Below are 12,695 nucleotides of genomic sequence, written 5' to 3' on the forward strand. Positions count from 1 at the left end.
AAATTCATTCGTTTCACTTATATTTCTCTCTTTCATCCCTGGCCTCTATAAACATTGGCCAGGATTTTCCGGCCCCACTGTGGCGGGACCCACTGCAGGGGGTGCAGTGGGCCAGCCAAACATCCATTGACTTGTGGTGGGACGGAACGATCCCGGTGGTGGGCGAGGCTGGAAAATCCCACCCATGAAAGTGACTGAATGACTTTATTTCAGGCCACAGCCAGTGCCAAACGGTGCTAAAGGGGTTGCAGTTCTCAGGACTTTGGAAACATCACTAGGTATTATAAAACTGTATTACTGACTGTTGCTTCCATGTATCTAAGTTTTGATTATCCCTTAATAAACCTGCAGTCTTTACTTCAGAATCATTAACATTTCCATGTGGGCCTCATGCACCAATTCTACTTGGAAACAGCTAACAGCATATATCACATCCTTAATTTCCTGAATTGATCCCATTATTTTTGCCATCATCTGTAACCCCACATTAAACTACTCTCTTCCAATCCCCCTGTATATTCATTATTTCCTATATACGGTAGTTCCAATAAAATTGGAGGAATAGTAGTATTGCACTGATTTAATACCGAGAGAGGGTAATGTGACATGAAAAGGAAATAAATTTTGGAGGGGTGGGAATTTGATACGATGAACAGTCTGGAGAGTGAATACAGCTAAATGGGGACTTCTTTGAAGTGTCTATTGCATGAAATGTTATCAGAGTAAAATCAGATTGTTTCTTTAAAATGATATGACCAAAAGCCATTGGCTGGATTTAATGGGGGTATTGCCTGCTGGCCTCTTTTGGGGAAGGCCCACCAAATTAAGTGCCACTCAGGGATGTGACTGGACAGCAGCGGGCATTCCTCTGAATCAAGGACCAGGGGCGGGGTGGTGGAAGTCCTGCCCTATCACCCAGGACACAGCTGAATGATAGAGGGGATTCGTGGGGTGGGGGGGGAGGGGTCACGCAGGGTGACCAACTGTCATGGATTTGCTGGGGTTGTCCCGGAATTTGGCTTCCTGTTCCGTGTCACATGCGTCCTGGGCTTCCCAGGATGTCATTTGTCCCAGATTCCTCTGGGCAGCAACTGAGGAGACTGCCCAGAGTCTCTACTTGCTGCTGCCCAGCATCTTTGGTGTCTGCACATGCACACTGTTCTGCTGTACAAGCACACTCCCAGAGCCAGCAGATTGCACATGCACAGACACAAACCCACATAGCCAGAAGGGAGCAGAGGGAACACTGGCTGGAACTCTCCTCCAATGCTGGAGTTGTCCAGCATTGGCGGGTAGGTGGTTGGGGTTGGGTCTTCCGGGGTGGGGTGTGGGGGTTTGTCCAGCTGTTGGGGCGAGGAGGGGGTCTGGCGAGTGGGACAGAAGAGTTGGAGAGTCCAGGCCGGCAACAGTGGCACTCAGGCCCAAGTCTGTTGGGGGGTCGGGCCCAGCACAGGCCTAAGGGGAAGGGCAGGTCCCAGCAGACCTGAGGGTGCATGGTGTCCCAGCAGGCCCAAGAGGGAGGGGCAAGGTCCGGGCAGGCCTGAAGGAGGGGGAGATGTGTCCCAGCAGGCTCGAGGGGGAGAAGCACTGAATAAAATCCTTCCCAGAAAAACTGATTTCGACATGGCAACTGTTGTTCAATTAAAATAAAGCCTAATTTCATCTCTATATGAGCCTCTGATCAACATCTTATCTCACTTATTTAACAAGCGTGAAGAAGATGTTCACTTGAAGGAAACTGACACCCTGAACGCTGAGTGAAAAGGACAATTCACAGATCTAAGTGGGAGTGGGGGTTCTGGCAGGCCCGAGGGTGAAGGGGTTTCTGGGCAGGCCTGCGCGTATGTTGGGGAGAGGGGCTTCTGAATGAGTGGAAGGAAGGGATTTTGGGGAGAGGGGATTCTGTCCGGGGAAGGGAACTGGGCAGAGGTCTGTGCCTGTGTGTTTGTCTTGGTTGTGGTATGTGTGTGTGTGTATTTGTGTCTGGGTTAATTCCAGCAGCGATGAGATGAGGCACGTAAGTGGCCATTAATTGTCTCTTTAATGGATTCATTAATGGGGAAGAGCATCCAAGGGCCTTCTGCCATGGACTTAATCAGGGTGGACGCAGGAAGGCTGTGGAGTCCCCACCTGCCACTGTCCCGCCTGATAAATGCCCCCTCCCACCACCAAATGCACCCCGGGGTAGGGCATTCAATTCCTCACCTCATATGCAAATTGGTTAGAAGTAAATTAAGATAGATGTCAAGAAAACATTTTTACTCAAAGAGAAGGAAAGTATTTGAAATAATTTACCAAATGAGGTAAATTAAGTAAAAGTAGTGGGGTTATTCCAAGTACAATTAGAGGATAACGTTTCTGCTTGCATGCCCCCATACAAAACCCCATGCTTTGGGTTTACATGAGGAATTGCACGTGTGCATAGTCCACAATACTCTGTCCATTAAGTTTAAATGTATATATCTATACTGGCAGATCTCTCACGACATTGCCCAAGGGCTCATGGTCTAGCATTGAAAGCATCATGAAGTTCAACTGGTAAATCAGCCTGACCCTTTCAGCTAAAAATAGGCAAATCAGGGTAATTGTAGCTGACTGTAAACTACAGAGATGGTTTACCAAGATTGCTGGATTTTATGTTTTCTCATAAAGATTTTTTTGTACCTGTATCTAAATTTAACACTCTGATGCATGATGCCTGGTGCAAAACTTTTATTATATGCTAGTGAACCTCCTCTGCTGTTACCCCTGGTACATTGACTAATATATAAGGACAGCAGCAATATACTACACAATGCATCGTCTATTATTTTGCCAATATGATGAAACTTTCAGGCCACTGCTATTTGACAAAAGATATTTCTGTTTCTATTCATCTGTTATCCTATATAATTTAACATTTAGTACCAATAGATTACCAAGTTAAAGTAAGGAAAAAAACTGTATTCTTATGTTTTTTCAGCAGGGTATGTTGCAACCAATCATCAACAGTCAAAAAAGGTGTTATTTATGAGTTAAATACATTAAATTAACCATGTCTTCGGTCAGTTATCCAAACTGGGTCACTTTTGATGATGATTATGGCTTCCAGTCACCGAAACAGTCCTTCACCCCAGATAATGGGCTTAAGCCCAATGGCTTGGTGCTGAACCTTTCTTCTCAATGGGATACATCCAGGAGATCTGCCTCTGGAAGTAGCACACCACTTTCTTCACCATTCGCAAACTTTCCTTGCACCTCATCGTCTGGACTTCAGACCCCGATTACACCAAGCCCATCCAGGGATAACTACTTTAAGATTGAGGATCTGTCACAGACTGATGAGTTTAGGCCACACAATAATGAGAATGGATACACTAACCCATTTTGGAATCAGCAATGTATTTCAAAGAATGGTGTTTCTTACCGTGAACAGGACAGTAACCAGACCTGTAACACCTCAGCCACTAATGCCACAAACACTTTTTTTCATGGTAACCATCCTCCCATTCAAACGAGAGAACACCATAAAAGTGAGAGTAATTCCCCTCTAATTGTTCTTTGCCAAAAACTTGAAAAGATGCAAGCAGAGGACTTCCAACCTTCAGAGACATCTTCAGAAAGCAAACAGCTTAATGCTCAAATGTCTTCATGTATTGTTAGGAATCTCTTCAGAATTGAATGCAAAAATGGTTGGCCTTTAATGATGAGGATTCCTGAGAAGAAGAACATGATGTCGTCTCGTCAATGGGGCCCAATCTACCTGAACCTCCTGGCTGGTGGAATTTTACAACTATATTATGAGCAAGGCCTTGAGAAACCTTTTAAAGAATTTCAGTTGCAACCTTACTGCAGACTCTCAGAACCCAAGCTGGAGAGCTACAAGGAGTCGGGAAAGATCCACACGGTGAAGATTGAACACGTGTCATACACAGAAAAACGCAAATACCACCCAAAAACTGAAGTCTTACATGAAGCGGAAATTGAGCAGGTCTTAAAGTTTGGAACAACTGACTACAGGGATTTCACGGACTTCACTGCTGCTGTCGAAGAGGAGCTTATGAAACTACCTCTCCTTACACAGCGCAGAAAGAACTATGAAGAGCAAGAAATGATGCTTGAAATTACAGATCACTTCTGGGGAAAATTTACAAGAGAAGGAAAATTGTTTGAAGCTTCTGTGGTGACCCACATTTATTGCCTGTGCTTCATTAATGGCAGTGTTGAATGTTTTTTGACTCTTAACGATTTACAGCTTCAAAGAAGAGACCGTGGTTACTTGAAAAATGACACGGATAGCACATGGATTCAGATCTGTGACTACCGCGTTCATAAGTGTGTGAAGGAAAATGAGTTTGAGAAATCGAGAGTCATTAAATTCACGCCTCCTGATGCTTGTAGATTGGAACTCATGCGCTTCAAAACCGTCTGTGATAATCCTGAGCTTCCCTTTTTGTTAAAGGGTCTGGTCACAGTTCAAGGAGCCTACACAGAATTACAGGCATTTCTAGTCATGTCTTCTGCCTATTCTAATCTTCAAAACATGCCGCCTTCCAAGCATTGTGAAAACGTGATGATCCGGTTTCCTGTTCCCACAGCTTGGTTCAAAATATTTCGCACTGTGAATCTCTTCAGACAGAAATCCTTGAAGGCTAAAATGAATCGGAACGCTCGACTTGGCTCTGTTAGCACCACAGGTGCTGAACCAGTAATGCAAGTCACCATTGGCACAGCTAAGTATGAGCACGCTTTCAGGGCAATCGTCTGGAGGATTGGTAGTCTACCTGACAAGAATGCAGGTATATGCCATCGTATAATTGCAGTACAGTTAGGATATAGAAATTGGGTCACCTGGGGTGCGGGAAGGGGGGTGGGGTGCAGGAGGCCGGGGGGTGGGGGGGGTGGGGGGGGGGTGTGGCACGGGGGAGGAGGGGTGTTTAAGCGGGTCTGCTCTTGCCACTGGAGAGGCCTACAGAGTGCCCAATCAGGAGGGTGCCCCCTTCATCGAGCCAGCAAGGAGGCTGCCAATAACCTTACTTTCCTCGGGGTTGACAGCCACTCTCACAACTCATCTGCTCAGCTACTGGGTTGAGCCAGGGAGAGTCACTTCCCTTAAGGGAGGGAGGAATAATTAAAAAAAAAATCTCAGCTTGGCTGCACCTCATAAATTCTCCCTTCATTCAGAGTGGCATGAGTAGAAACCCGGGAGCACATTTACTTGTCTTCCCATTCAGCTGGAAATAATGAAATAAATCAGCGAACATCTCAGAAAAAAAATCAAGGAAATGAAAATCTACCACTAGTATTATTGAAAACTGAACCCACCAAACATGTGGAGATTAATAAAACATTGCTTAATAAATTTACCCTTTGAAAATTGAAATAACGGCATTGACCGGCGCAGACTCGATGGGCCGAAGGGCCCTTTTCTATGCTGTAGACCTCTATGACTCTAAGTAATACTTCACATAGTGGTTAGATTTTTATACATTGTTATTTTAATATCGTGTCTTTTTGATATTTCAGTAATGTTAATATGTAACAGCTTTATTACTTATTGCCCATAATGAATATCAATAAGTTTAGCCTGCGCTTAAAAACAATTGCCACGAAGATTTAGTTGTTCTCAACTTATTGCTGCTCACCCATCTGTGAAATAATACTCCTTTCTATCTTGTAGCATCTGACCATCCACACTGTTTTTCTTGCAAACTTGAGCTGGGTTCAGACCAAGAAATACCCTCAGAGTGGAAGCCATTCATCGCTGTGGAGTTTGAGGTGCCTGACACATCAGCTTCCAAAGTGAAAGTGAAATCATTTGGGACAGAAAGTGATATCCAGCCAGAGAAGCACATACACCCAAAGGCTCGATACCATTACCAGGTCATTTTTATACACTCATCTTGCTTGCAAGAGATTCTGTTTTGTAGTAAATAGTCAGGATATCCCTGTAAAAGGGGATTGAAAAGTGTATTCGGGCCTGCTAACTATTTCACTGTAAAGTAACTTGAAAGGATTTGCAGGATTTTGGTCGGACCGGAACTTTCTATTTCTTAACTCAGTTTGTGACGCCAGTAGCAGGTTGGCTGTTCAATCTGAAAACTTACCGCTGGGTCCTGAGGGGTATTCAGCATCCCAACCTTTTTTTCTAAATTCTTTTGTTGCCCTGTTCTCTTCCCTGGCTTCTCTATTTCATCATTGAGCCACTCACTGCAGAGGGATGAGGGAATGTGACTCGCACACAATTTGTTTTGTTATGGGTCTCCTGCTCGAAATCTCAGAACTGCCCTTGATGTTCCCCCAACTTTTCATATGTGGTTGCACAGCTGTTACATGTGTTTTGATGTTCCTAAACAACTTCTAGGCCCCCCGCCCCAGGTTCTCCTCTTCCTGTCCATTTGTTATCATCTTGTGTTCGCAGTGCTCAGGACTTATTGAAACAAGGATGTTTAGAATAGAGAAGGAGGCCGTTTGGCCTATTGCACTTTTGCTAGCTCTCTGAAAGTGTCTAAGCCAATATGAATTCCGCTTCTGCTTGTAATTTACTGGCTTATTTCTTTCTTTACTGGCAATTGTTGCAAACTGACCATTATTTTCTTTGTAATACTCAAGTCCCACTCTAGCACAAAATCATGCTGTCACTCCAGTGTAGTACTGAGGGAGTTCTGCACTGTTGGAGGTGCCATCTCTTGGATGAGACATTAAACTGAGGCCCCATCTGCCTGCTGTATTGGATGTAAAAGATTCCATGGCAATATTTTGATCCTGGTGTCTTGGCCAATATTTATCCCTCAATAAAGATCACAAAAGAACAGATTATCTAGTCATTATCACGTTGCTGTTTGTGGGAGCTTGCTGTGTGCAAATTGGCTGCCATGCTTCCTGCATTACAACAGTAACTACATTTCAAAAGTACTTCATTGGCTGTAAAGTGATTTGAGATGTCCAGTAGTCGTGAAAAGTGCTATACTTTGAACTTCATGATTGTTGCTTTGAATTCCTCTTGCTATTCAATTGCCAATTTTTGCTGATTCACAACACAGCCATTGGTATATATGAGTGTGATCCTGAAGCATGACCAAAGAGTGACATTGGAAGTTTAATGACTGAGGTGCGATGAAGGGTTTCTTCAGTTAGGGATCTCTCTTCTTGGCTATTTTGATCCATAGGCCACTTATTCAAAAACCTGAAATGAAAAGCTGTAGCAAAAGGCCTTCCTAAGTTCAATACATAATAAAGCTTTTATCTTGGATATTTCAACAAATCTACTTAGTGTGATTCACTATGCTCCATTAATTACAATAGTCATAAAGTCCTTTAAGTATCACCATCACCTATCTTGTGCTATCTGAGATGACATGCACGGGCATTTATATATATTTTACACACACATAACACAGTAATCTACCATTGTGGCTCTGATTTTATAGAGAAAGAATGAACTTTTAGATCTACATCAAACGAAAACCGCTGGGCTTTTACGACCCTGTTGTGGTGGGGACAGGACCGTAAAATGCGGCGAGCCATTCTAAACTCCATTGACTTCAGCGGGACTGTACAATCCCGCTGTCGTAAAATTCCACCCCGTGGTGTTTATAATCCAGCCCCTTGTCAGTACCAAATCCACAGTAGAAACTTTAGCATAAATTGGCAGGATTTGTCAGCCTGACACAGCACAAAATCATAAATTTGGAATCAATTTATTTATGCTCACTGAAACTTCTTCTCAATACATCTGGAATGTAGAAACCTACCATTGGAAAGAATGATAAATATTCCAAGTGAAAGTGTTTCCTGTTAATGTCTGTAAAATGGAATGATGTGGTTCCAGTTGTCACAAGGTTCATTGGAAATTTGAAAAAGGTTACAGTTTCAAAAAGGTTACAGTTTCCAACCCCTGATTTATTTTTTTATAACTGAATATTTTGCTGACTGAAATGAGGAATGTTGAAGGTTGGGAAACGAAACATTTTCAAGTTTATGTATCCAGTGTCAGCACTAATTACTCCCAGGTCTAGGTATAGCATGGATGAGATTTTTTAAAAAGACTCAATTTATAGGCTTAATTTTAGTTCTAGGCAAATACCCTTGCTGATCCAACTGAAGTAATACTCCTGAGTGTTACATTTTATTTCCTACACCAGCCAACCCTACGGCTCCTGTATCCGTCACGCTAACAAATCCTGCCTAATTATGAGAAGTTTCTACCGTGAATTTAGTACTGACTAGGAACTTGACTTTGAATAGCAAGATTAAAGGAAAGGTATATACCATTTCACACCAATCCTAAATATCACTCAAGTCTCTGTCTGCACAGTTGCTGGCATCTCCCAGTTGAATCTGGCTATTCTGCATAAATTAGGGTAACAATATGTGACTGTGAAACGCCAACTGCACAACTAGACCTCTTTACAGTGTAGAGGTGTAGACCTCTTTATGTTGTGTAACTGCTCTGCAGTTGCTAATTGGAATAATCCTGGGAGCAGACATTTAAAAGCAGGTTTTTTACTTGGACGTCAAAAAAGCATGATGCAAGCAGTGTGCCCACTCAATGCAGCAGTCGGGAACCCCACACATATTCCAGTAACTTCTTTTGTCTGTAACTTTTTCCCTGGTGCCCTGCTGCAGTAGCTTGTTTTCTGCAGTGGAAAATTGGCCAGCTGTAGCATGCAGCCCGTTAGCGACTAAGGGCTGCTTTTGAGTTGGGGAGAAGATGCTGGTGGGTGGTGGTGGTGGTGGTGGAGAGGTGGAATGAGAATGGACTGGCAACAGGCCAGAAGGTTCTTATGGGGCCTGGAAGAGAACATCAGTTCCTCGTGGCCCACAGGAATCTTTAAAAAACAACAAACAGAAAGATTACCTTTTTGGAGAGGCCTTCAGTGGGTTCTTTTAGATGTCTCAGTGGGTGTAGAGAAAATGGGACTTTCATATACTGTGCAAGCTCTGCCCATTTCTCCATTAGACAAAGGACTCCAATTTCACCAGATTTTTCTCTGCCATTTGCTCATTTTTCAGGGGAAAACATCAGTTGAAAATTCACCACCCCATTAAATTGAAAGAAAAACCCAAGCAGGTGGTGGCATTTTGGTAACTTCACTCCTGTCTGCTTGGGGAATAATGAATGGGGGCGTTGGTTGGCCGGACAGCTGGTTTGTGATGACAGCAACCTCATGGGATCAATTCCTGTACCAGCTGAGGTCACCCATGAAGGCCCCTCCTTCTTAACCTCACCCCTTGCCTGAGGTGTGGTAACCCTCATGTTAAACTCACCACCAGTTGTCTCTCTGTAATGAGAGAGCAGCCTATGGGACTATGACAACTTTCACTTTTTTCACTTTGGATGACAGAATAAGAAGGAAACAAAAAATTGTCAACATCAGCTGGCTATCTGCTCATTGCATTTTCCATTTAGTTGTTCATGGATTCAAAAAAGTTTATATTGTGTGATATTAGTTACAAACATTTTGTGCAAAATTCTTCCATCTATATTTTAATAAAGTGCAAACGCATTTAAAGTAAAAGGTTTAAACGAATGGACAAAAAACTTAATATGAACACATTAATGTATTTGTTACTAATATCAATATAATAATTTTAATATAATACGTCCTAGGATGCAGTATTTGTTGCCCATAATTATGAGGTTTTAAGGCAGTTGCATAGAATATTGGAGAAGCTGATGTAATTTTTTTTAAAACTGAAAACTTTTTACTTTTTAAAAAATTGAATCACGCACTACAAAATGTTGGAGCGTCAGTTCCACAAAGTGTGTTACAAACGTACCGATCTTACGCTAATTATATTCTTTGACATCCTTCAATTCAACAAGAGCAAAAAAAAGCTAAAATGAGATAAGCAAAATAAATGTGCTCTATTCCATTTCCAGAAGAGCCTAGAATTTCCAGCAAAGCTCTCTAACATTCCCTGTCCCTGGAGAAGGAGGATTTGGCGCCCAAATTAATAATCCGAACAAAGTTTCTCCCTATCCTCAGTGGCACTTTAACCCACAAGAAGGACATTTTAATTTATCCAATAGATTTTATTCTGGGTTGTACACTAGCAGTAATTCCACTTTGAGGCCTCAGTGTTTATCCAGCTAATTCAATTTATGCTTCATTGTGAAACGCATCACTGATTTATATCATAGAAAATGCTCTAATTTCAGTAAGATAGGATACAAGTCTTAGTGATTTCCTGAAGATAAGTCATTTGGACACAATAGGCCAGGAGTGTTTTGGGCCACCTGTTAATGAGTGGCTTATTTTTGGTTAAATTATTGATTCTTACATCTGACTCACATATCAAATTAAACAACATTTGTTTAGTTACTAGTTTAACTTTTTACCTCTTGTTTGTATAGTTGGTGTAATTCCTCTGTACTTATCCTGGATAGGAGGTCTTGGGCTGGAAGCTCCAGGCTCAAGTCCCATGCCAGGACTTGCAAGCCATGGAAGGAGCATTCATGACGCAGTTCAAAGGACTGATAATCAGCCCGGGAATCCTTCCATCATTCCCAAAAAGGGGGGAAAAGTATATGTGAAGCTATTCTGAAAAAACTTATTTTGGAATATTTCTCATTGCAGGTTGAAATTGAAAAGAAGTGGATTAGAATTGAAGGAGAAGATCCAGACAAACCTAGAGATTGCACAACCCAATGAACATTGCAGTGTACATAATCTCCAACATTATATTTGTAAGATTATTGCAATGGCCTGTTAACCTGAGTGTTTCAAAAGTGATATGGAATGTGTAGTAATACTCAAAGCTGAGGATTCTTTGAGCATATTTTAATCTTTCTGTATAACTATGTATTTTTCCGAGCTCTCTCTCCCCCCAGACTTGCCCGCTAGCCCAGCTGCGGACATCAGGTATCTGGGAGGATAGAGCGCATGATTCTGGATCATTATAAGTGCTACTCGTAACTTCTGTCATGCAGAGATAGCCTGGTGGAGACCCTCCATTTGATGTTTCCCATTTCCTACGGGAAGTTGTCTTGCTCTGCCTGGTGCAAGCCTGCAGTGTGACTGAGATAGGGAACTCAGTATAGTGCATGGTACAAGTACCAGACCTTTATCTAGCGTCTCAAAATCTGGAAGGACCCGAAAACTAGCTATGAAGCTGGCAACGCTTCCACCCTGGAAATTACTGTACAAATCCCAACAGGCATTGGGCAGAATCATCCCAAATTTGCACTAAGTGCGGTAGCAGGTGGGTAAAAACGATGTTTTACCTGCCGGCCATTATGGCGGCTTTTCACGCCGTATCATCCCAAACCCGCTGCATTAGTTATGCATTCCCAGGAAATACGCCGTTCCCATAGTGGGCGAGCTGTCATTCGCCCATCACGCCATCTCCTCGCCGCTTCATCATGCCAGGCGCCATATTTAAAGTCCAGCCATGTGCTATGTGCACACATCTCAGTGCTTCCAGCCCACGACTACTTCAGGGAAGACGTCCATGGAAAGCAAAAAGACTGCAGCCCCTAGGTTTAATGATGCGTCACTGGAATGCCTTTTGGATGCTGTGGGGGCCCACCGCGGTGTCCTCTACCTCCGCTCTGGCCACAGGACGGGCAGCAGCATGGCAGGTGGTGGCAGTGGTGGTCAGCTCCAATGTGCTGCAAAAGAGGACAGCCACCCAGTGCCACTACAGGATGAATGGTCTCATCTGTTTCCCCAGGGTAACTCACTCTTCTCATCACTCTCAACTCACACACTCGCAAACCCATCACACATCCACATGGATCTCACACCTCAAGGGACAACACCACTAACTCTCACACACGCCCTGACATCTCCAGCATACCCTCTCGAGCTCACATCCTCATCCTGTCCATGGTTCCGCTCACCATACAAACATTCCACCCAGTGCCATGTATCCTGCTCACACACTCTCCACCTATTTTCATGCAGGAGAAGCAGTTAGACACCCCTGGATCATTCACTCAGGAATCTCAGAGGCTGTCCTCTCCCTCTGAGTCCCCTTTGTCTGTGAGCCCCTCAACCTCGTCCTCTGTCATCACAGAGGGAGCAGCTGGCCAACGAGTGATTCTGGAGGGAGAAATGTGTGTGTGGCAGGGCTTTTCAGAGCCTTGTGCAAGCACACACGCACGCGGATCTTTCACATATTACATTCACCGCAGTATCCTGATTATTTTGAATGCTGTCTGCTGGGGTTTGCTTTCAGTTGTCCATCTGAGCTGACCTGCATCTCCACCGACCCACTGATCACACTCCCATGCAGCACCTTATCTTGCCCATCATGACTGTTGTTTCACTTTTGATTTGGACGGCATGGTCTGGATTCGCTTTCTCATCAGCTCCCCCACCTTTTCCCCTCCCCCAGTCACCCATTTCCTTTCCCCCACCACAGCTGGACCTCCCTGGCATCACCTTCCATCTCCCCTCCATAACCTACCAGCCATAACCCTTTTCCTTCGGGGATTTCCAGGTGAACGTGTACATTCCCTTCCCGTAAATCCCACCCCATCCACACTAATCTCCCTGACCTCCTCCTTCCCTTCCCCAGGGTCCATGTCTGCCTCCAAGTCCCCACCAACCATCCTCGCCGTCCCTTCTATCGCTACCGTCGAATGCTCACCCTCCCATCCCGCCTTCTCATCCTGCCCTCGGTCATTCTCACCATTCCTTCATACCACGCTCAAATCGGTCCCCAGGAGGCAAACATGAACCTATTAGACTTGCATGTTCACCTGC

The 12,695-nt window shown here is 43.9% G+C and overlaps 1 protein-coding gene across 1 annotated transcript in view; it reads left to right on the forward strand.

The window, feature by feature from the left end:
- The window catches only part of ston1 (stonin 1), a 122,150-nt gene that overhangs the window by 9,298 nt on the left and 100,157 nt on the right, over positions 1-12,695 (forward strand). The window contains exons 3-4 of the mRNA XM_078556367.1: positions 2,963-4,778; positions 5,660-5,862. Of these exons, the coding sequence (XP_078412493.1) occupies positions 3,035-4,778; positions 5,660-5,862 (1,947 nt within the window). The 5' untranslated portion in view covers positions 2,963-3,034. The remainder of the gene's footprint in view (positions 1-2,962; positions 4,779-5,659; positions 5,863-12,695) is intronic.

Source organism: Cetorhinus maximus, chromosome 14 (genome assembly GCF_964194155.1).
Source record: "Cetorhinus maximus chromosome 14, sCetMax3.hap1.1, whole genome shotgun sequence".
Taxonomy (NCBI): domain Eukaryota; kingdom Metazoa; phylum Chordata; class Chondrichthyes; order Lamniformes; family Cetorhinidae; genus Cetorhinus; species Cetorhinus maximus.